We start from the raw sequence: 23,590 nt of genomic DNA on the forward strand, positions 1-23,590 counted from the left end.
GTGCTTGTGCTGCTGTGTGGGCTCTGCTCACACCCTTTGTGCTAGGAGGGGGTTCCTCTTTTCCTCCGCAGTTTCAGGAGCAGCACCCACCCATCTCCTCCCCCACAACTTCCATGCCCCCCAGGTCTTTTTCTCTCTTTGAGAGGGATGCTTTTTGTTGGGGAGCGGCCGAAGGAAGTCAGACCTCAAGGCTGGGACAGTCAGTGCCGCGTGTTCGTGCGTGTGCAGCATGAAAGGGCACCTCTGAGCATGTGCAAAGAGCGGACGTTGGCGGGGCGGTGTGTGTGTGGCGCTGCTTTGGTGAGCGGTAAAGGCCGCCCGCCTGCGTGCTCTTCCTGTCCCAGACGCCTTCTGCGTCTCCAATGTCCTTATTCATTTTTTCCAGCTTCCCGCCCTGCTGTGCCAGAAAAGGGGGGGATTGCTGTTCTGGTGCAGGAATCTGGTTCTGATTATGCCAAGTGACTCAATTGTCCCTCTGCTCCGTGGGGAAGGAAGGGGGGGCAGCGGAATCCTGCTGCTGCCCCCTACCCCGCCCAGACCCTGGGAACTAGGCTGGCCCTGAAAATTTCCCAGCGTGACTCAGGGGCCAGGGAGCCCCCTGGGGGCCGCAGCTGCCCTCCCGGGATGCCTGCAGGGTAAAAAGCAACCCCCCTGCGCTTATCGCGCCCTTTCGCAGCCGCGCGCGGCCTTATCTGTCCCGCGCAGCCGCGCACGTGGGAGCCGGGGGTCACGCAGGGGGAGAGAGGCCAGATAGCCAGGCTGGCAGGCCTTGCCCTGCGCAGGGAGGCCCATGGGGTAGTCGGGGCACGGCCCCCCACCGTGTCCCGGGGGCTCCCGCTCGTGGGCAGGACAGAGCGAGACCCCTCCTGCCCCCTGCCCGGCTTTGGAGAGCTGGATAAGGAGGAGAGGCGTCTGGGTGGGACTTGGGTGGGAGGGAGCCTTGGGCGTCGCCGGCTCCCTCGCCAGGCGCCCGGCCAAGGCGCTGGTGACGAGAGGGCGACGTGCGAGCGGAGTCCCCGCGCGGTTTCTGCCGGGCTCTCCCTCGGCGGCCAGCGGGGCTTCCCTCGCTCGCTCGCTCCCTCGGGGACCGGCTGGCTCGGGTCCCGCAGCGCCCAGCTTGCCGGAGCTACGGAGCTGCCGCTGCCGGGCCTTCTCCCCGCGCCCCGGAGGGTGGCTCTGGTGGCATCCTCCGAGCCGAGGGCTGCTGAGGCGGCCTGCTCCCCGCTCGGAGGCCAACGCCTGGCTTGGTGCCCGCCTGGCAGTTCCTGGCAGTCTGCGGAAAGAGCCTGGTTAATGATTCTTGCTTGCTTGCTCGTTTCGTTTCTATATCGCTCTCTGTTTGTAAGTCGGCGGCAAACCTCAAAGCGGTTTACAAACTGCATGGAAACATCGAACCAAACGTTATAGAAGGAAAACAAATAGAAAGTATACCTGCAAAGCAACACAATTAACAGGAAACTAAGCTGTTATTTTAATAATTTCGCAACAAGACCTTGCAGAGGAAAATAAAGGGTCGAATACTCATTTAATGCTGCAAAGTTAAGAGCATAAAATTCTTTGAACGGGACTGGCTTGGGATGGCTCAGTCAGTAGAGTGTGAGACGCTTACTCTCAGGGTCGTGGACAAAAACGTTTCCTGCCTTGCGAGGGGTTGGACTAGATGACCCCCGTGGTTCCTCCCAACTCTGCGGTTCTATGAGATGATTACTAGAGGAAGTCCGGTATCAAATGCACACTGAAAACAGCACTGGAACTGGCGCGCCCTTTCCCAGAGCTTGTGGTGTTAGTTTTGCACGTCCCACGGCAGTGGTGGTCTGCTCTGCTGCTGGCAGAGCGTGCGCCTGCCGTGTGCGCCTGGGGGCGTTTGTGTGCGCAGTGGCCCAGATCGAGGTTAGGGTTAGACTAGACGGCCTCTGGGCTCCTCTTTCCCAGTCCCACCCTGTGCCTTCCTTCGCCTGGAGAACAGGCAGCCTCCCTAGCCCGCTGGGAACGGCTCCGGCCGTCGTGCCCGCTCGCCTGGCCCCCGGACCCGGGCGCGGGGCTCGGCCTGGGCCGTCGGCGGTGCGCATCTCTGGCAGCCGGGCCTGGTGGCGAGGGGCGGGCGCGGGGCGGGGCGCTTCCTGCTGCCGGAGCCGTCGAGCCGGCAGGGCGGGAAGGAGCCAGAGCGCGTCGCCATGGCTTCCCGTAGCAGCAGCAGCAGCAGCACCCTCGGCGGGAGCGCGGAGTCCTCGGTGAGCGCCTACTTCGCCTACAAGCGGGAGGTGCTACTGGGCGCCTCGGAGTGGCTCAGCGCCCCCGAGTGCTACCGCCAGCGCCTTCTCTACAGCCAGCTCTGCTGCGTAGGTAGGTGGGTGCGTGGCTGCGAGCGAGCGAGCGAGCGGTGGGAGGCGGGCACTGCCAGGCAGCAGCTGCACCCCTCCCTCCTGCCAAGGGTCCGCGCCGTCCAGTCTCGGTCCTCCTCGTTCTCAGCCGCGGGGAGCCGAGGGTTAAAGGGGGCGCGGAACGAGCTGTCTCCGCCTCCCGTCTCCGTAGCAACCAGCACGCGCACGCGTGCTCCCTCGCAAGGGAGGGAGTCCTGGCTGAGTGCGCGCTCCCGACCCTTCAGAGCTCTTTGCCAGCGCCGCTGCCGGCCAGAGCCCAGGGAGCGCGTGGAGGGAGCGCGGTTGATCAGAGTCTCCTCAGCTGGAACCGCCGGGGGCGCTTTCCGCCTCTCGTGGGGCTGCCCCATCTCTGTGCCTGGATTGGCACCTCCTAAGGGGCCCTTGCCACGCGGGTGGGAGGCAGAGGAGTCGCGGGCGAATGGAAGTCTTAAAATAAATCTCTATACAGTATGCGAGTGTGTTTATTGTTTTTCAAAACGTAGCGAACAGCAAAACAAACTGGTCATTCTTGAGCTCCTTGAAGCAAATGCCGCTTCTTCTCTCCCAAGTCCCCCATGTGTTTGGGGTGGTCTGTGTCTGGAGGGGGGGGCTCAGCTCCTGGGAGCCATTTTTAATTACAAGGCTGCATTAGAAGACTATGAATCAAAGTTTCCCCATCCCTCCTTCCCTCTGGTGGGCACGAAGCCCAGAGGAAGCAGCGGCCGGCCTGGTGTCCTGCCTGGAAAATGTTCCTGGTCAAGCTTCTGTCGGCTGGGGAGGAGGGAGCCCCTCCCGCCCTTGGCAGGCTCACCTGGCAGCAAAGGGGAAGGAGGAGCCGGGGTCCCTGCCAACAGCATCCCAGTCCTTTGGCAAATTTGCATAAATTCCTCAGTTTCTGCTCATGGCTGGGTGTGGACCTCCTCAGCACTAGTAACTTGGTTTCAGAAAGAAATAGAGTCGGTACAGCCAGCCCTTTGCAGACTTCCTGCCCTGAGGAGCTTGCGATCTAAAACATACAGGAGGGTGCAGAGGATGGAGAGGCAAGGGGAAGGGAGGACCATTCTTTCCGTTTAGAATGTAAGCTCCTCGGGGCAGGTACCTGCTGCTGTGCCAGGGATTTAGCAAAACAACATCAAACCTTTGGTTACATAGAGCATGCTCAAAACCCACACGAAACGTAACCGGCTGTAATCTTGCATAAATAAAGTATATTATTCACTGTGTGATATTATAGATTTCAACAGAAATAAGTCATAAAAAACAACAGGAAAAAAAGCAGACTTGCACTACTGATAAAGCCCAGGACGGCGAAACAAGGTTAATATTCTGGAAATCCCTGTCTCAGACTTGGTGAAAGGATGCTGTGGAACAAGAACAACTCTCCTTGTGGATGACATGGACCTGATGAACAGACACATTTGGACCTGATCCAGGAACTGATTAGAGTGTGTTCTGATCCACTGACTCGTCTGCTCTTTCCTGTTGTTTTTTAGGACAGATTTCTGTTGAATACAGTATAATACAGTAATACAGTAAATAATATTGCATACTTTTATTTATGCAAGATTACAGCCGGTTACATTTCGTGTGAGTTGTACCAGGGATGGCTCACCTGTGCAGGTGGCTGCGGGGCGAGGCTGCTGCATGCAAAGATTTGCCCCACAAGTGCAGCAACTGCTCAGCACCGGAAGGATCCGGCAAGGGGTGCTCTCACCTGGAGCCCTGAGTCACCTGGCGCGTCAGCTCACCTGGAAGGCGCATAGTTAACCCCCTGGAATCTGCTCCCTCAGGGCACAATGGCTTTAAGAGATTTTGTGGAGGAAGATAAGGCGCTCTCTGCAAGCGATGCCTGCAGGTCCAGGGGCAGAATGGGACCGGGCTCCTGAGTGGCCAGACTCTCTTTTCTTGGAGGCTTATAAGCAAAAGTTACATTCTTTCTTTATCTGTGGTTCCTGCATTTGCAGGAGGCTGGAATAGATTACTCTTGGGGGATCTGTTGCCACTCTGATTCCCTCCGGGGCCTCTGGTCAGATTCTGATGCTCTTCTGTGGAAGCTTCTTGGAGAGCCTCAACCCCAGTGCTGGTCCAAAGGGGATGAAGGCCTTGAGCCAAAAGTCCCCTGATTTCTCCATGTGCCACACTTGTGTGTGTGTTTGTGTGTAGGCTGCCCTGCGTCCTGTTTGAGAGTGAAGGAGGGGCCCCAAAATGTCCTGATGGAGGAGCTGGTGTCCCTGGCTGGGGGCTGGGCCTGTTCCCAGCTCCCCCTGAGGCCTTGTTTGTTCTGCCCGCCCTTCTCCTGGCGTTTGCCCAGGGAGGGGCAGCTGTGGGGTGGAAGGAACCACAGGGAGGAGGAGCGCAAACAACTACGGTAACTGCCTCCTGCCTGTTTCCTCTTTTGCCCCCCAGGAGAGCCTTTCTCTCTCTCCCTCTCAATTCCTTAGCCACTGTGTCCCCTGCCTATGGGCTGCTGCTGCTGGTGGTGGTGTGACTCAGTGTGGGCCTTGGCACCAGGGCAGGATGTGAGCAGCGCCCCCATGTCCTCTGGCGTCAGAGTGCAGGCCGCTGGCCCAGATGTTGTGGCTGTGGCGGCGGCAGCAGCTGGAACTTCTCTGTGGTTTCGAAACTGTTGTGCTGCACATTCCTCGGGTGTGCTGGGACCCAGCCCAGTTCTGCTTCTGGGCAGCCAGGCGGGGCCTGGGCCTGGCTGCCCTGGAATGTGCTCCTGGGGCCGGGGGGGTGGGGTGGGGGAACAGCCACTGGAGCAGCAGACTTTGCCCTGGGTGTCTCTTTGCTCCCAGCTGCACCGTTGGCGAGGTGGGGTGGCACCCAGTGGCCTTTTGCAGACTCTTCCCTCAAGGGGGGGGGGAATCTGAGGAGCCACTGGGAAGCCATAGGAACAGGAGGATGAAGGTGCTGCTCCCCCCCCCGGCCCCTGAGGTGTGCATGGGGTTCCTTCTCCTTCCCCTAGCCCTGCCCCCTCCTCCCTGCCCGCACCTGACAGGGTGCTTCCCAGTGTGAGCGGAGGGGCCCTTGGGAGGGTTGGCACACGAACACTCCTGCAGCCCTGTGGCCATTAGTTGGGCGTTGTCCCACCAGCCGGGTGAGTCACAGCCCAGCCTCGTGCCAGCCTGGTGCCTTCCCCCGGGCAAGCTCCAATGCTGTGCCCACGCTTCCAGCATGAGGAGGACTGTCAGGATGGCTGCCAGTGAAGGTTGGGCTGAGTGGCCCTGTGAGAGAGCAGCAGGGGAGTGTGTGTGGGGGGCACCTATTGCCTCATGGGCACTGGGAGCCCTGCTTTTCCTCCGAGTCTGCTGGCAGCAACCTTCTTCCCTGGGTGCTAGGAAGACCTGGCCACACCCCAGGCTCTGGCTGGCCCACGTGGTGCCCTTTCTGCAAGTCACTTGGGGGCAGCACCTCGTTTTATCTCCACACCAGCCCTGTGAGGTAGGCTAGCCAGAGAGAAGGGTTTCCCCCAAGGCTACCCAGTGAGTGGCAATTCGAACCCAGACCACAACACACTGCCCACCCTGAGCCTTTCCCCCGCTCCTGCCTTCAGTGGAACAGACAACCTGGAGAGGTGCTGGACGTCCCTTCATTGGAGGCTTTCAGAACTGGATGGGATGACCACCTGCCCTGGATTATTTAGCTGTGATTCTGGCATCGCAGGGGGTTGGACTAGATGGCCCCTGGGCTCCCTTCCAACTCTACAGTTCTGTGATTTTGTTGGCCTGCCTGCATCAGATCAGGGAGTGGAGCTGGCTGGGAGTCTCAAAAGGGACCATGAATGAAAGTGGTGGAAGAAGCTCTTCCTTTGGGTATACTCTGGCTAGAAAGAGGAGCGCTGTGTTTCCCCTCTGTGTTGATTGTGGAAGCACAACTAGGAGTGGAGCAGAGGGGGCCTGATCCCCTGGGTCCTTTATTTGCAAGGGGAACTCTTCATCCAGGCCTCTGATGCAGGCTGGCCAGGAAGCGGTTAAGTTTGCAGGAAGCCCTCTGGGCAGAGCTGAGGTTTCCTGCCCGGCTGGGCTGGGCAGAGCAGAGCAGGGGAAGCCCAGCTCCCTCCCATGGAGAGAGGAGTGGGCAGGGCTCAGGGGAGGCGCTTAGGGCCCATCCCGGCCTGGGCAGGGCTCCGGCAGTTGCTGGCGGCAGCATCTAGATGCTGCCAGGAGCCGAGTCTGTTTGGTTCAGCGCCTTGTGCCCGGAGCCCGTGCCCACAGCCGCTGCCCCCACCATGTCCCGGCAGAGGTTGCGCAGCCGAGAGGCGGCCAATGGGCCCCCCACCTCCCCAGGGCTGGCAGACCAGAGCAACTCGGAGGAGAACCTGTACAAGGCGGTCCTCAGGGCATCAGAGGGCAAGAAAGGTACTGGGTGGGTGTGCTTTAGGGGTTAATGCTGCCCCACCTGGGACAGAGGTGGCGATGGGTGGGGCATTTTGCATTTTGTGTTTCCCCACAGCTTCCTTCCTTCCTTCCTTCCTCTGGGCACAGCACAGCGGGGCCTGTGCTATGGGGAAGTGGGAGGCTGTGGCTAGAATGAAGGTCCAGGAAGGGTTGTGGCTGCTGCCAGGCTGTGTGTTTGCGTCTTCCTGCGCATGCACCGCGTGGTAGGGCAGCTCTGCTCCTGCAGGTGCCCTCCCTCACATGGGCTTGGGGTCCTGGGGTGCTGGTGAGGTGCTCCTGAAAGGCACTCCAGGGGGTCCCTGGGCTTGGCCTCTGATCCCCGTCTCTCAGTCAGCTGGCTGCTTTTTCTGAGCCCCTCGGTGTTGGCACAGCTGGGTCTCCTGGGGTGGCTGTGCCGCGTGTGCCCCCCTTGAGGAGGGGCTGCTTTTTTGCTGTCAGACTTGGGTGGGCTTGCCACCTTTCAGTGGGGCCCCTGCGCCTTTAACAGGCAAAAATTCCACAGGTTAGGCTTTCCGCCCCTCTGCAGATCTGCGCCTGTTGACTCTCCACCAGGTGTGTGGGTGTGGGTGAATATTCTAGGAGAGCCGCCGCCCCTTCTGTGTAGCCGGGGCTTCCTTGCCCAGCCCCTTAGGATGCCGTGGGGCAAAGGCTGTGGGTTGCCAGCCAGAAGTGGGGGGCAGCCCATGAGGCCTTGGGGTGGGTTGCTGGCCAGGCACTCCCTGCGCATTCCCTGTCGGGGTGGGGAGGGGGAGGGGCAGGCCTTGTGCTTCCAGGGCTCCTGGCTGCTCGGCTTCTGCTGGGCAAATCCCAGCCTGCAGGAGGAGGAAGGGAGCGAGACACAACAAGCCAAGCCCCTGGTCTGGCCTGGAAGCCATGGCAACCGGTCACATGGGGGCTGAGGCAGGGCACCAGGCCCAGGCTCCAGGGGGTGGCCGAGGGGTCCCCTGGGGGCAGAGAGGGGCACCCAGGGACCCCTTAGCTAGATTGTTGGCCCAGGTGGCGTCCTGTTCCCTGGCAAGACCCCACCCCCCACCTCCCCAGAGAATCCTGCCTCCTGTCTTAGAGTCGGAGAACTGTGGAGTGAGTGGCAAGGGACCTCAGGGGTCATCTAGTCCAACACCCCGTCAGAGGGCGCCGTGGGGTTGAGGCAGACTCTGCTCACACCAAGTTTGGGCAGAGGAGCCAGGCCTCTTTCTGCTACCTCTTACAGGACAGGGTCATAGAATCATAGAATCGTAGAGTTGGAAGAGACCACAAGGGCCATCCAGTCCAACCCCCTGCCAAGCAGGAAACACCATCAAAGCATTCTTGATATATGCCTGTCAAGCCTCTGCTTAAAAACCTCCAAAGAAGGAGACTCCACCACACTCCTTGGCAGCAAATTCCACTGCCGAACAGCTCTTACTGTCTGGAAGTTCTTCCTAATGTTTAGGTGGAATCTTCTTTCTTGTAGTTTGAATCCATTGCTCCGTGTCCGCTTCTCTGGAGCAGCAGAAAACAATCTTTCTCCCTCCTCCATATGACATCCTTTCATATATTTGAACATGGCTATCATATCACCCCTTAACCTTCTCTTCTCCAGGGTCTTTCCAGGAGGGTGGGGGTTTTGGGGGTGCTCTCTCCCATTTCCACCTATGCAACTGGATTCCCTTCTCCCTGGGTGCCCCCATTGTTGTCACGGGGGGGGGCGCACTCCTCCTGATTGCTGTGGCCGCTTTGGGCTTCCTGTGGCCCACGAATGTGGCCCTAGCCATGGACTTGTGTGACTGGGCGGGGATTCTAGCTAGACCCACGGGAGGTGGACCTGTTGGTGGCACTTCACTGAGACCCCCGAAAATGTCTCTGGGCCGCGTGCCCTCGTGGGGTGCTGGTTTGGAGGCAAGGGGGAAGGACTCTGGCCCAGCAAAGCCCCTCAACCCTGGCTCCTGGTGTGCTGCTGGCCGGAGGAGGAGGGGCTGTGACAGGACAACGGTCAGACTTTGGAAAGCTGGTATCACTGGATAAAGTTCATCAGTTTTGTTGCATTCATTAGTTGTAATGGTGCGGTTAATTGCCATTGCTTCGCATTTTATTGTGTTCTTATCTTCCTTCGCGGGTCATGCAAACTGATATTCCGAATAATGCTTTTTATAGGGCAGGGTGGGGGGCGCTGGGCGTGAGCTTATGGGGCTGAGGGGACAGTGGATTCCAAAAGTTTGGGAGTCGGGTGCAGAACCCTGAACTGTGGACCTGATGGTCTGAGTGACTGGGGGGGGGGCAGCTCACTCTGTGAGTGTGGCGGGGAGACCTGCGCTGGTGGCAGGCCGGCCATCCACAAAATGGACATGGGGGCCAAGGTGGCCAGGACGCGGGGGGGGGGCTCTTTTTCTCTTGCTGGTGGCCTTGGCTTTTGTGCCAGGCCTGCTCCGGGTGATGGTGCAAGGGCCTGGCACCGCTTGCCTGAGTCACCCTTGCATTTCCTTCCTGTTGCATCGGGTGAATCACCTCCCTGGGCCTGGTGGTGCTTCGGGCTATGACTGCTGCAGCCTCCCCCCTCCGCAATTTCCTTCCTGGAGGTGGGGGCTGCCCCCAAACTTTCTCTGAGCTGCCCCCGCCAGGCTCCCTCCAGCCCCTCGACTCATGTCCACCTCTCCTCTCTTGCAGATGAACGGGATCGGGTCCAGAAGAAAACCTTCACCAAATGGGTCAACAAACACCTTATCAAGGTAAAAAAAATCCCAGGGAGTTGACTGGCCAGGCTGAGAGCCTCTCAGGGCTGCAAAGCAAGAGAGAGAGATATTCCAGCTAAATAAATCTGAGGACACTCTGGCTGGGGTGGGCTTTTGGTGGGCGAAGACCCAGCTTTCCCAAGGATGGGGGGCTGGTGGCTGGTTGAAGGTTGTCTCTTTCTCTCCCCTCCCCCACTCCCCTGGCAGACAACCGTCCCATTCTGGATTTGACACACGCCTCATTTCCTTCCCCTGTGGTGGAAAGAACACCCCCCCCCCAAAAAAACCTGCTTCACTTCTGAATGGGTCTATTATCTCTGTGATTCTGGGGTGTGGTCTGCCCCCCGCCCCGTCCTGTGACTCCGGTTGCCAGAGGCGCCCACAGAACTGTAGGATTGTCAAACTGGGAGGGACCCCAAGGCTCATCTAGTCCAGCCCCCTGCAATGCAGGAATCACAGTCACTTGGGGGGCTGTCCTCCTCCTTTTGGGGTGCAGGCCCCATGGCCCTTGCCAGCCCTTTGCTTACCCTGCCTGTTGCCAACCCTGCCGGCAGCAGCTTCAACTGCCGGAGCACCTCTGGGTGCCCCCTTCTGGGTGCCCCCTTTGCAGGAAGAGACCTTGGCAATATCAGCAACATGCTCTAACCAGCTGAGCTAAGCTGACCATGAATTTCAATGGGTCTCCTCTGAGTAAAAGCTGAGCGCATTCCTCCGGGCTCCCTCTTTTCTCCGCCACCAGCAGCCTCATGAGAGGTTGAAACCTGCCAGGTGGGATCCTGATGCCCCATCCCATGTGGTGCCCCTGCCAGTGTGAACCCACCAGTGCCAGGCACCATGCAGGTTCTGTCCCTTGGCATGCTGTGCCCCCACCCCCCCGGGCTCTCTCTGGGGCTGTTTCCTCTTCCTAACCTCTTTCTCTCTCTTCCTGCCTCCTCTCCCTCTCCTCCTCCTCCTCCTCCTCTTCTTCTTCCTCCTTGCGGGCGACAGCACTGGCGAGCAGAGGTAGGTGCCCCAGGCTCTGTCTTGCTCTCTCCTCCTTTCTCTCCGTATTTCCTTCTTCTCTGTCCAACCAAGCACCCCAAAGTGCCTCGGGGAGAGTCCGGCCGCTGACCGGTGACTCCCTGGCCTTTCAGGGGCCTTTCCCATTTCCCCAGGGGGTGGGGGCTCGCACAGCTTCCCTGCCGCTGAACTGCAGCCCCCCCTTGCACTGTGCTCCCCCCAGGTGGTGGCTGCTGCCAGGAGGGTCTGCAGAACTAGGGATCCACTTGGGGGCACTTGCCGACTGCCCCTAAGAGTGGAGAGGGGATTCCTTTTGGGTTCAACGTGCGAAGGTTGGCCAGGCCTGGGGGTGAGGCTCCTTTCAGGATGAGGGTGGGATGGGATCAGTGCACCCTGTGTGGTCGGGGCCTGGGATCCCTAGAGAGGTTGGGGGAGGGTCTTGCCCTTTGCTTGCTGGTGATAAAGGGGTGGGAGGGGGGCTGGCTGGCTGGCCCCCACTGCTGCTCCTGACTCTCTCTTTGCCCCTTCCAGGCCCAGCGCCACGTCAACGACCTCTACGAAGACCTCCGCGATGGGCACAACCTCATCTCCCTCCTGGAGGTGCTCTCGGGAGACACTCTGGTACGTAGACCCCCCCCCCCAGGACTGGCAGCACCCCCTGTACCCCCAGATAGCAGGAAAGCAAGTCTCGCCAACAAGGCCCCCACCACCCAGACCTCCCAACACTGCACTGCACCCCAGCTACTTCTGCCTCCCCCTGGAGTGTCTTAGACACCCCCTCTCCTGCCTGCTCCCCCTCCCCATTGCCCTCCTGCTTGGGGCTCCCCCTCTCAGGCTCCCCCTCTCAGACCCTTCCCCCCGGGGTCCATCTCCCTGCTGAGCCTGGAGTTGCCAGCTTCCAGGCAGACTTTTTTTTGGGGGGGAATGTTCCCCCATCCAGTGGTCTGTGCCTGCCAACTCCCATTTTGCAGCCCACCTGAGTCTGAGAGTTCAGCTCTTTCTTTAAAAAAATGAGAGAAACATGGGGGGGGGGTGCTGCTTTGCTCTTGCCCAGCTGCTCCCCCTCCCATCTTCCTTTTTTTTTTTAAAAAAAAATGTAATTTGTATTTGATTTTACAAATGTAAAGATACAACAATACCAAATACATATCAAGAAAGAAGATTCCACCTAAACATTAGGGAGAACTTCCTGACAGTAAGAGCTGTTTGGCAGTGGAATTTGCTACCAAGGAGTGTGGTGGAGTCTCCTTCTTTGGAGGTCTTTAAGCAGAGGCTTGACAGCCATATGTCAAGAATGCTTTGATGGTGTTTCCTGCTCGGCAGGGGGTTGGACTGGATGGCCCTTGTGGTCTCTTCCAACTCTATGATTGTATGATTCTATGACATATCCATATTTAGAGTATTCTTGGAATCTCCAGACTTCCCTCCATCCTCTCCCTGGGTCCTACGGGCAACGTTTTCAGCTGCTTATTATTTCATAATCCATATTTTACATCTCTCCATATTGTCCGTAGTAATTGCTACATTACACGTCTTATTAGAATCCTGCTAATGTTTTCATCTGCTTGCAGTGGTCTCCTAAATACCCCTCCCCCCAAAAAAAATCTTCCAGTCCTCTGCCCACAGTCCATCTGTGCCCCACTTGCAGGCAGGAGGGTTGCCCAGGGAAGCCTTGGCGAGTGGCAGGAAGTGTGGGGCACAGGCAGGCAGAGGGCCTCGGAGCCCCTTGGAGGGATGGGGGGATGGGGCAATACCCACCCAGGCTCCCTTTGGGGTTCAGAGCACCCACCCCGCCTTCCACAAGCATCGCCTAACAACTCCAGAGGTCCAGAGAGTTAGTTTTAGGAGGCGTCGCCGACATTTTGCCCCAGAAACTTTGCAGCCCAACGCTGGGTGTCTGCCCTGCCCTGCCTGGGAATAACAGCTGCTCACCTGCTGCTCTTGTCTTTGGTTGCTCCCCCCCTGCCTCCCCCCCTCTGTCTATGCGCTCTAACACCGTAACTCTTGTGCGCTGCACGGGGGTCTCTCTCTCTCTCTTTCTGTCTTTCTCTCTGCTGCCCACTCTGTTTGTCTCTCCTCCGGGCGGGACTCTGCCTTCTGACCGCTGCCCTTTGGCCTCTGCTCCCCTCTTTGCTCGGCTCCCACCTGCCGCCGCCCCGTAGCCCAGGGAGCGCGACGTGATCCGGAACTTGCGGTTGGTGAGTGGTTCTGCTCTGCCCCCCCCCCCGTCGCTTCCCGCATGGCATTGCACCCGCCACCCGCACACCTGCCCTGGGTTGAGCTGCTGGGTTGGGTGCCAAGGAGACCCCCCCCACCTCCCACCTCTCTCCTCCCTCTTGCTGGCGCAGAAGGGATGTTCCTTCCGCCTCTCCCAAGGTGAGCTCTGCCTGGCCCACAGCCAGAGGTTCCACCTCCCAGGGGCTGAGCTCTTTTGGGGGCCCCAATCTTTTGGGGGCTTCCCAAAGTGCAAAAGGGGTGGAGGAAGAGCTCTTGGCCATTTTGGAGGCGGAGGGGAGCCCCCAAACCCACCAGGTTAGGGGCATCAGGGAGCTAAATGGGAGGGTGAGGGTGGCCAGTGAAGGGGGTGGGCCGATGAAGAACCCAGCAAGCCGTTCCCCAGCCCCCCAGGTTTGGCTTCAGCTGGGCCTTGGCTGGGGGGGGGGATCTGCGCTTGCAAAGAGGGAAGAGGGGTTCTCCTTATTTGCATCCTGCCTCTTCTCCTTGTGTCAGCCCCATAGCTGGGCAAGGGTAGGGGGGGAGGCAGATGACCGAAGCCTTTACACTGGCCGCTGCCTGAAGGTGTTCGGCAGAGAGGAAGCAGCCTGCGCGGGGGGGGGGACACATGGAGGGGGGAGCATTTCCTGGACATTGTTCTCCCACTTGTGTCTGACAGGAAGGATTTGGGGGCTGGCCTCCCCCTTCTTTCCTTCTGCTGTGCTGGGATCCTCCACTTGTTTCAACCAGGGCAGGGTTTTTTCTTGGGAGGGGGTCACTGTGCCCAGAGGTGGAGCCTGGCAGGGCAGAGACACTGACCTCCCTCTCTCCCCCCCCCACAGCCCCGCGAAAAGGGCCGGATGCGGTTCCACAAGCTCCAGAATGTGCAGATTGCCCTGGATTACCTGAAGCACCGGCAGGTGAGACCCCAGACCTGGAGAATGGGCTGGGGGTCAAGGAGGGAGGGAGTCTGGCCTGGCCTGGCCTGCTTTGAGGGGTGGCTGGAGCCCCCACCCCCGATAATTGGCATGATGTGCCATTTCCCAGGTGAAGCTGGTCAATATACGGAACGATGACATTGCGGACGGAAACCCCAAGCTGACTCTGGGTCTCATTTGGACCATCATCCTCCACTTCCAGGTGAATGGGGAGGGGAGCCTGCTCTCGGGGGGGGGGGCGATGCTGAGCGGACGCTCAGGGGTGGGAAATGGGCCTGGGCGCAGCTATGCCAGAGCCTGCCTGCCTGCCTTGTGGTGGCCCCTGAGGTTCTTTTAAAATTAGATTCAGAAGCAAAAACAAACGCAAGTGGGTGAGGAGATTACAGATTTTATTCTGAACAGCAAGTCAAATATACATGACCAAGCAAGCACTTCAATCTGCCCCTGGGAAGCTCGAAGAAGTGGCAAAGTGACCCCCCCCCCGATAGTCTTCCTTTGCACGACCCCCTGGCCATGAGTCTATGCACAACTTCTCACTGCCATGCTCAAAAACTAGATATTTTATAACGCTGTGCCCTGTTAGGGCCAGGGCAGGTTCAGCTACAAGCTATTGTACATCAAAGACAAAAAGCCAGGCCTCACATCAAAGGCTTTTACTGACCGGTGCTATTTGCCAACAGACCTCACATCAAAGACTTTTTTGTACAAGGGATAGAGAAAGTAATAAAACATAGATAACCAGAGCCAGGAAGAGATAGTTGAAATCACAATAATCTTCTGGAATAAGTTCCCCATAGATGCCCCCAGGAGAAGGGGGGCAGGGATATTCATTCCATGCCAAGGCAGGGCAGGGAGGGTCTTCTGGGGGAAAGGGAAGGTGCAGAATCCCCCCCCCACAGCTCCCATCTCTTGGCTTGTTAGCCATCCAGATCTCAGAAAACATAGTTAAGGAAATCCGTAAGCTTGAGTTTGAGTGCAGAGTCCTGGCTGAGTTGTGGCCAAGCCCCACAGTTCAGTCCCGTCCCCCCCATGGCTCAGGGAGCTGCTCCACCTTGTGGGCTGGGTCCCCTCATGTGATGGAAGATGCACAAGGGGCAGTGGGGTGCAGTGGCTGGAGGGCTAGACAAGGCCTGGGAGAGCGGCGTTTGAGTCGCGGGGTGACCTTGTGCCAGTCCCTGCCTCTCAGGGTTGTGGGGATTAAATGAGCGGGGGGAGAACCGGGCGCTGCCACCTCGAACTGGAGCAAAACAACCAACCAATCAATGAATTGTAGGCGGTTGGGAGGATAGGAGAGGCATTGCCTGGGGGGCCCTGTGCAACGGAGGGCTCTGCTGGAAAGCCCCCTCCCTCTCTGCCTCCTTTCCTCTCCCCCCCCCACATTCTTTTATGCAGAGTGAGGGTACATAGAAGGAGAGGAGACCCAGGAGAGAGGCCCTTGGGTCCCCCACCCTCTTGTGGAGCCTCGTGGGGGGGAGGGGGAGAGGGGCACCCTGAGGTGCTGCTGGGGAGGAGCACTCCGGGTGTGGCTGCTGTGGGCTGTGGTTGCAGCAGGAGAGGAGTCTGTGGCTGGCTGGGCCTGACTCACCCGGTGCTCCAGGACACACAGATTTTCCAGGGCTCGACGCTGATGCAACCACCTTGGCTTGTGCCCTAGAGAAGAGGGGTGGCGTGGGGAGAAGGGAGGGAGGCCTGTGCCCCTTGGGGGACCCAGTGGGCACCCCTCTCTGCACACGCATCCTTTGGGGGCATCGATCTGACGGGGATGCTGCCTTGATCCAACCACATCAGGACATCAGCAGAGCCTGCTGGATGAGACCCGAGGGGCCCCCTCTAGTCCTGCCCCCTGTTCCCACAGAGGCCAACCAGATGCCCCAATGGGGAAACCCACAAGCAGGATTGGAGCGCAAGAGCAGCCCTTCTGATGCCCATCTTCCCTCTGCCCTGCTTGGCTGCCCGATGCCCGTTTGGCTCCATTCCTCCTCCTCAGCCCCCTTGGAATGGGCAGTGGGGCTGCCATGGGATTTTGCTGCAGAACGATGCTGGTCCTGGGTGCCCCCAATCCATGCCCGCCCCACTCACCCCTTGCCTTCCCTCGCCCACAGATCTCGGACATCCAGGTGAGCGGCCAGTCGGAGGACATGACCGCCAAGGAGAAGCTGCTCCTGTGGTCCCAGCGGATGGTGGAGGGCTACCAGGGCTTGCGCTGTGACAACTTCACCACCAGTTGGCGTGACGGGCGCCTCTTCAACGCCATCATCCACCGCCACAAGTAAGGGGGGGGTCTGCAGGAGGGGGGAGTTTTAATCCAGCAGAAATCTGGATGCAAGGAAAGGAGGATATATGCTGAATGTCTCAATGCTGTTTGTCCGATGACTCACACGCAGCGCAGCCCTCGAGGGAGACCCTGTGGCTTTGTGGTTTGGGGGAGGGACGGAAAAGAAGGGGAAGTGAGACGCTGTGAAGTGGGGGGGGGTTCAGGGGGACGAAATGGGAAAGGAAATCTGGGGAGGCAGCGGAGGAAAGGGAAAGCAAACCCCCCACGCCCCGCATTTCCTGCTCCCCCAAATTTCCTTTCTCTTCAGAAAGGTGCTTGAAGGTTGAGAGTAGAAAGGAGGGGGGCCAGCATGTGTTTTTCCTAGCCCCCCCCCCATTCCCTCCCCTCCCTGCAACTAGAGTCTCAGCCGGCCTGACTCTGGCGCTAGGTGGTCTGCCAGGGGCGGAATGGCACCCTCTGCTGCTTCTCCTTCTTGGTGAGCCCTGGGCCCACCTGCAGAGCAGCGCAGGCATTGCTTGTGGGGACTGCAGCCCCACACTCTGCCCTGCTGGGGGATCCCCTTCCGTCTCTTCCTCCTGCCCCCACCGCCTTCCTCTCCCCACCCCTTGAGAGCTGCCTGCACCCACTTGGCTGGGCTTGTTGACTCCGAAGCAGCCTGGGGCAGGGAAGAAGTATTGGCACCCGCCAGGCGCAGGGGTGGGTGGGTGGGGGGCTGCTGTCCTTCTGCACCTTCTGTGCTCCCCTTCTGCCCCCACTCCAGGTCCCCAAGGATTGTGGGGGACATCTCTCCCCCCCGCCCCAACCCCAGCCTGGAAGAGTGTTGGGAGAGCAGTCCTGGGGGTGGGCCGGACGGCCATGGCGGATCCCTCCCTCCCTGATGCCGCAAACCTGCAACAAGTCTGAGCCTGGCGCCAGCCTGCCCCACCTTCCCCCACGTGGCTGGGAGCAGGGCAGGGATCCGCCCCCCATTTGGAGCAGGGAGTGCAGTGGGGCCAGAGGCAGAAGGCGCCTTTGCCACTCTCTCCTCTGAACACGGGGGCATGAGCAGGCATTTGCGTGGCCGGCGGCAGGCCGGGCGCCGGGGCCTGGTGGGATCGGGATCCCTGCGGGCCAAGGAGGAGCGGGTGGTGATGGTCTGTGAGGAGGTGCCCTCCGTGGACTCTGGGCTGCGGGCACAGATGCTGCCGCGCTCCAACGGGGCTGGCGAAGAAGGATGGGCGCTGGCAGGAGGCCGGAACGTCAGCGGATCCCTGTACTCTGTCCATTCCACGCTGCGGCTCCAGGAAATGTAGGAGGGTCTCCTAGCCCCCCCCATGTTCCCCTTAGCTTCCCCCCTCCCTCTCCTTCCTGTAACTGTGTATGGGGGGTGTCAATTGGGGGCTTCTTAGCCAGCTTAAGAGAGGCGGTCTGTGCTCAGTCCCACCCTGACTCTCTTCCCCCACCCCTTCTCCTAATTGTGATGGGGGGGGTGGGTCCTTCCCGTGAGATTGCGCAGCTGGGATTTGTACTGCGGCCGACGGTCACATCTCTGCGGGGGGGGGTGAGTGGAGGATTTTATTTTATTTGCCCTCCCCTTTGCCCCGTGGCTTGGCTCACTTACCCGAGCACCACAGTTTTTGCTGTGCCCTGCTGCTGCCTGGCGTGTGGCGGCTCCTGCTCCTTGCCACCTGGCTGGGATTGTTGGGGCTTCCCTGGAAGGATGCAGCCAGCTGTGATCCTGCCTTGGGCTGGGCTCCTGCTTCTTGCCGGCGCTTGCCTGCCGCTGCTTGCTGCCAGGAGATGCTTCTGAGTGGGGCGGAGGCATCTCCTGCCCCCCCCCTGACTTTGGCCCCAGCACTGAGCAGCCTGTGCTGCAATTTGTTGGGTCTGGGTCTGGGCCAGGCTTCTAAATTCAGCATGCCCCTGCTCTGAACACCCCTACCTTTGGGGACTCAAGAAGAGGGAATTGCCCCCCCCCCCGCAATCCTTCCCTTGGGTTTTCTGCTGGACGCAAGGGTAGAGGGAGAAATGTACCCCCCCCCCAGGAGGCCAAATGCCTGTTTTCCTGTGGGACTTCTTCAGCCCTTCCGACGCCTGGGATGCTACCCCCCTGGTGCCCGCCAAGGCTCCCCTGCTCTCCCCAGTCAGCTCTCCTCAGGCCTGGAAACGATGCCTTATGAGGAACGACTTAGGGAGCTGGGTATGTTTAGCCTGGAGAAGAGAAGGTTAAGGGGTGATATGATAGCCATGTTCAAATATATAAAAGGATGTCATATGGAGGAGGGAGAAAGATTGTTTTCTGCTGCTCCAGAGAAGCGGACACAGAGCAATGGATTCAAACTACAAGAAAGAAGATTCCACCTAAACATTAGGAAGAACTTCCTGACAGTAAGAGCTGTTTGACAGTGGAACTTTCTGCCAAGGAGTGTGGTGGAGTCTCCTTCTTTGGAGGTCTTTAAGCAGAGGCTTGACAGGCATATGTCAAGAAAGCTTTGATGGTGTTTCCTGCTTGGCAGGGGGTTGGACTGGATGGCCCTTGTGGTCTCTTCCAACTCTATGATTCTATGATTCTATGAGTAGGAAGAACTTCCTGACAGTAAGAGCTGTTCGGCAGTGGAATTTGCTACCAAGGAGTGTGGTGGAGTCTCCTTCTTTGGAGGTCTTTAAACAGAGGCTTGACAGGCATATGTCAGGAATGCTTTGATGGCGCTTCCTGCTTGGCAGGGGGTTGGACTGGATGGCCCTTGTGGTCTCTTCCAACTCTATGATTCTATGATTCTAGATAGAGAACTCTCTGCCCTTTTCAGTCTTTTGTGGACGGTGGGTGTTTTGCCTGTTAGGGATGGGCAGTCCTGAGTGCTGCCACTTTTCCTTCTGTCAAAATGGGTGTGCTTTGGTGTCCCCTTCACTGCTCCTTAGATTTCCAAATGTGCCGCTGGCCCCCCCCCAAAGTTGAAAGCCCCTAGAAAGGCTTGCCCCCCCGTCTGATTCAGGAGTCGCAGCTCCGAACCCTCTCCTCTCCCCTCAACAGGCCGATGCTGATTGACATGAACAAAGTGTATCGCCAGACCAACGTGGAGAACCTGGAGCAGGCCTTCTCGGTGGCCGACCACGACCTGGGAGTGACACGGCTGTTGGACCCGGAAGGTGCGTAGGGATGCAGAACAATCGTGGAGTTGGGGAGGACCCCGGGCGTCATTCAGCTCCACCCCCTGCCACACAGGAGTCGCAACTCCTGTGTGGGTGGCCAAGTGGGCCCCGCGTGGCCCCCTCTGTGGAGGGCGTTTGGGGTCTGATGGCTGCTCTCCTGCCCGCTTCCAGACGTTGACGTCCCTCAGCCCGACGAGAAGTCCATCATCACCTACGTCTCCTCTCTCTACGATGCCATGCCTCGCGTGCCGGACGTGGTGGACGGCGTCAAGGCCAACGTGAGTGGGGGGCATTTTGTGGGGCGGGGGGCGGGGGGCGGAAGAGGCCTGGGGGACTTGGGGTTGGGACCCTCCTCTGCCACCTCCCTCTCGCCCCTCCAGGAACTGCAGCTGCGCTGGCAGGAGTACTACGAGGTGGTGACGCTGCTCCTGCAATGGATCCGACACCACACCTTGGTCTTTGAGGAGCGCAAGTTTCCCTCCAGCTTCGAGGAGATTGAGGTGAGCGAGTCACCCCCTCCTGCTCCCCCCACGGCGCTTGGCCCCTGCTCTGCCCCCCCGCAACCTTGCTCTCCCTGGCAGGATGCCCCCCATGACCTTTCCCCCTTTGGCCATGCCCCAGTCGCCTGCTTCCAAGCCTGTCCCTCCAGAGGGGCTGCAGGAGCAGGCTGCGTCTCCTGAGTCAAGCCAGGGCCGGTGCCTCCCATCCTCGGCTCCCTCCCTCCTTCCCTGGTGGCTGGCTGGCACCGGATGAAAGGGCAGGCAGTGCCCTCCCTCCTCCTCGGTCATGAGAGGATCCTCGCGGCTGCCAGCGTTAGGGCAGGCGTGCCCAGGCAGGGTGCCCAGGGGAAGGAGGCCCAGGAGCGGGAGTTTTACGGGCTGCTCTGGCAGAGGTCCAGTGGGCCAGGCTGAGCGCCTCCCAACAGCATCCGGATACCTCTCTGGCCCTGGGCTGCCATAGAATCGTAGGACTGTAGAGTTGGAAGGGACCCCCGGGGGTCATCTAGTCCAACCCCCTGCAAGGCAGGAACTGCAAGGAAGGAGCCACTAGAAAGCCAGAGCAGAAGGATTGTGGGGAAGAGGCCTCACTCAATGGCAGAGGCGGCCCTTGCTGGACAGGCAAGAGGTCCCAGGTTCAGCCTTCCCCACCTGAAACCCCAGAGAGCCACTGCTGCCAGTCAGTGTGGGCAATAGGGAGCTAAGGGGACCCCAAGGGATGGATCCACTCCTAATTCTATTTCCCGTGCTGGAAAGGGGCAGTGCCAGCTGTCGCCCACAATCCCTGGAGAGTCCTGTGCTCTGCCCTCGCCCCCTGCTGACCCCCGTTTCCTCCCCCCCACCCCAGATCCTGTGGCGCCAGTTCCTGAAGTTCAAGGAGACGGAGTTGCCCGCCAAGGAAGCCGACAAGAACCGCTCCAAGGCCATCTACCAGTCTCTGGAGGTGAGAGCGGCTCTTCTCTCCCCGCCCCATCTTGCTATGGGGCAGGCTTGGAGAAATGCGTGGGGTAGCACTGGGTACGGGCCGCATTGCCACCTGGCCAATCCTTTAAAGGGTGGCCTGTTTGGGCAGTGGGGCAGGACAGGTCTAGGTCTTCAGAGGCCAGTCCCCCTCTCCCGGCAGTGAGCAGATTCTGAAGCCCTGGGGGAACAGCACAGTGACAGAACAGCTGCTTGGCATGCAGAAGGCCCCAGGTTCAACCCTCACCAGTGTCTCTCCCTTTGGCCCTGGAGGAGGTGGAGCAATCCTGGCTCTGGACCTGCACCAGGCGGGGTCTGGCTGCCAACGGCCAGCAGTGGAGGTCAGCCCAGGAATGTGAGCACAGGGTCCGAGCCCCTCCTGGCCTGGAGTCTCGGGTGAGCCTTGAAGCACCCCTCGAGCCAGAAAGAAGAGGTGCATGGGCTCCTTAGGATCATAGAGTTGTAGAAAGGGACCCCATGTGTCATCTAGTCCAGCCCCCCTGCAGTGCAGGACGCCGAGCTGATTGGCCTTTTCTGTGACCATTTTCTCCTCCTTCCCCTTGCCCTGGAGCAGCCGTCTGTCCAGTCTGGGCAGCTGAAGGTGCCTCCCGGCTACCACCCGCTGGACGTAGAGAAGGAGTGGGGCAAGCTTCACGTGGCCATCCTGGAGCGGGAGAAGCTTCTGCGCTCCGAGTTCGAGAGGTGAGGCAGCCGGGGTAGCTGGGCAGTTGGGCCCTTTGGCTGAGTCCGCCTGCCTGCCTGTGGGGCGGAGGCACAGAGAGAGGGTGCCACTTCCTCCTTGGGGGGGGGGGAGGAGGGAGCGCGAGAGTCCGGCTGGGTGTCTCCCTCCCTCCCTCCCTCCCTCTCCCCCCTCCGCCCCAACCGGCTGCCAGCCCAGCCCAGCTTTAATGGGAAACACACGGTTGGTGACTCATCTGCGCCGAGCTCTTCAGGAAACGGCACAGCTTGAACCGCAGAGTCAGGCCGGGGAGGCAGCCGGGAGCAGCATCAGCAACAGCTGCTGGTGGGCAACCGGGGCTCTGCTTTTGCTGGGAGGGTGGGGCTGGGGAGGCTGGCTGGAGATGCCCACAGGTGGGGGCACAAGCGGATCAGCTGCTGCTCTAACCTGTTGCCTTTCCCTCCCCCCAGGTTGGAGCGGCTGCAGCGCATTGTCAGCAAACTGCAGATGGAGTCGGGTCTCTGCGAGGAGCACCTCAACCAGGCGGACACCCTGCTGCAGTCGGTGAGATGCCCTTCCCGCTGCCCCCCGCCCCCCCCGGGCGTGGTCTGGGCCCCTGCTTGGGCCCCGGACCGTGGGGAGGGCTGCTCTGCAGGGCTGGTTGGCGAGCTGCTTCCCCTTCTCTCCCCGCCCCCCCAGGACATCCGCCTGCTGGCTGCGGGGAAAGCGCCCCAGAAGTCGGCGGAGATTGAGCGGGACCTGGACAAGGCCGACGCCATGATCCGCCTGCTCTTCAATGACGTGCAGGCGCTCAAGGACGGGCGCCACCCGCAAGGGGAGCAGATGTACCGCAGGTCAGCAGAGCCGCTGCTCCGGCCCCTGCGGGGCTTCCCGTGGCCCCCACGTGCCTCTGCTCAGGCCATGCTTGCCTGGGCTGCTCCTCTGCACAAGCCAAGAGCGCCCCCTTATGCCCGATGGCAGCAGGTGGTAGTGCAGGGCGATTGCTCCTGGGGGGGGGGATGATGTGCTGAGGGGTGTCTCCCTCCCCAGAATGGAAGGCCAGGTGCTTAGCGCCCCCTTGTGGCAACTTTGGCTGCTTACAACCAGCATCTAGTCTACATCTAGCAACGGATTCAAACTTCAAGAAAGAAGATTCCACCTAAACATTAGGAAGAACTTCCTGACAGTAAGAGCTGTTCGGCAGTGGAATTTGCTGCCAAGGAGTGTGGTGGAGTCTTCTTCTTTGGAGGTCTTTAAGCAGAGGCTTGACAGCCATCTGTCAGGAATGCTTTGATGGTGTTTCCTGCTTGGCGGGGGGTTGGACTGGATGGCCCTTGTGGTCTCTTCCAACTCTAGGATTCTATGATTCTATGATCTAGTCCATTGTGCCCTGAATGTAGCCCGTTACTGCTGCCAGGAGGTGCCCCCTGCCCCCCGCCATGTGCGCATGCCCCCGCTCACTGCCCCCCTTCCTCCCGCAGGGTCTACCGCCTGCACGAGCGCCTGGTTGCCATCCGCACAGAGTACAACCTGCGCCTGAAGTCTGGGTCGGCCCCCATCGCCCAGGTCACGGTGCCCGTCACTCAGCGCCCGCGCCAGGAGCTGGACGACGTCACCCTGCGCTACCTGCAGGACCTGCTGGCCTGGGTGGAGGACAACCAGCGGCGCCTCAGCACAGCCGAGTGGGGGGTGGACCTGCCCACCGTGGAGTCTCAGCTGGGCAGCCACCGCGGACTCCACCAGTCCATCGAGGAGTTCCGTGCCAAGATCGAGAGGGCAAGAGCCGATGAGGTGAGGGCCTCCACCCCTTGCCAGCTGCCCTCCCCGCGGCACTGGGTCTTCTAGTCCAACCCCCTGCAATGCAAGAATCGAAGCCTTGGGGGGGGGGGCAGAAATGGGACCCTGACCCCGTTGCCTATTGTTAGCAGGAATAATATTATTGCAGCCACCATAATTGTCCCTCTGAAAGGGGGGAAGTTTTTGGGGAGGGTAGGAGGTCATATGAAATGTGGGTTTTTCCCTTTTGGTCACCAGGACTGTAAGCTCAGTTCCACTGTTCAAAACAAATTCTAGGGGCCGCATCCTTTACTTCTCAGCATTTGCCCTCTGCCTTGGCTCTACCTTGCAGGCAGGGGTGTCTAATGAGAAGCCAAATAGCTTCCCCCTGTCTCCCCCCACTTGGTGGGCTTGCCATGCCCAAGGTACCACTTGAAAAAAGGAGGCAACACATTGGCCAATCTTGAGTGAAAAATTAGTTGCTTTAATCCGTAGTAAGTCATAAGACAGCAATCCAGGTAATATACTGTTTCGACTGATACTTCGTCAGTTATACAACTACAATAAATCAAACAAATATGAGTCAATGAATACACATCTAAATAGTCCATATTACTTACATAATGCAGAAATTCAGGAAGATACAGCAAGAAAA

At 59.5% G+C, this 23,590-nt stretch overlaps 1 protein-coding gene across 19 annotated transcripts in view; it reads left to right on the plus strand.

Annotated features, from left to right (window-relative positions):
* The window catches only part of PLEC (plectin), a 116,566-nt gene that overhangs the window by 67,743 nt on the left and 25,233 nt on the right, over positions 1-23,590 (plus strand). For 9 of the 19 annotated variants that reach the window (XM_035124578.3, XM_088676135.1, XM_035124591.3 and 6 more), the window contains 13 exons: positions 9,404-9,465; positions 10,999-11,088; positions 13,524-13,601; positions 13,729-13,821; positions 15,722-15,888; positions 18,905-19,020; positions 19,195-19,301; positions 19,404-19,523; positions 20,368-20,463; positions 21,055-21,182; positions 21,630-21,723; positions 21,859-22,013; positions 22,641-22,950. In XM_035124578.3, the coding sequence (XP_034980469.3) occupies positions 9,404-9,465; positions 10,999-11,088; positions 13,524-13,601; positions 13,729-13,821; positions 15,722-15,888; positions 18,905-19,020; positions 19,195-19,301; positions 19,404-19,523; positions 20,368-20,463; positions 21,055-21,182; positions 21,630-21,723; positions 21,859-22,013; positions 22,641-22,950 (1,616 nt within the window). Of the gene's footprint in view, positions 1-2,153; positions 2,344-6,463; positions 6,722-9,403; positions 9,466-10,455; positions 10,471-10,998; positions 11,089-13,523; positions 13,602-13,728; positions 13,822-15,721; positions 15,889-18,904; positions 19,021-19,194; positions 19,302-19,403; positions 19,524-20,367; positions 20,464-21,054; positions 21,183-21,629; positions 21,724-21,858; positions 22,014-22,640; positions 22,951-23,590 lie in introns of those variants that run through there. The other 10 variants (XM_035124576.3, XM_035124581.3, XM_035124589.3 and 7 more) reach the window with 4 other exon arrangements.

Source organism: Zootoca vivipara, chromosome 8, assembly GCF_965207765.1.
Source record: "Zootoca vivipara chromosome 8, rZooViv2.hap1.1, whole genome shotgun sequence".
Lineage (NCBI taxonomy): Eukaryota > Metazoa > Chordata > Lepidosauria > Squamata > Lacertidae > Zootoca > Zootoca vivipara.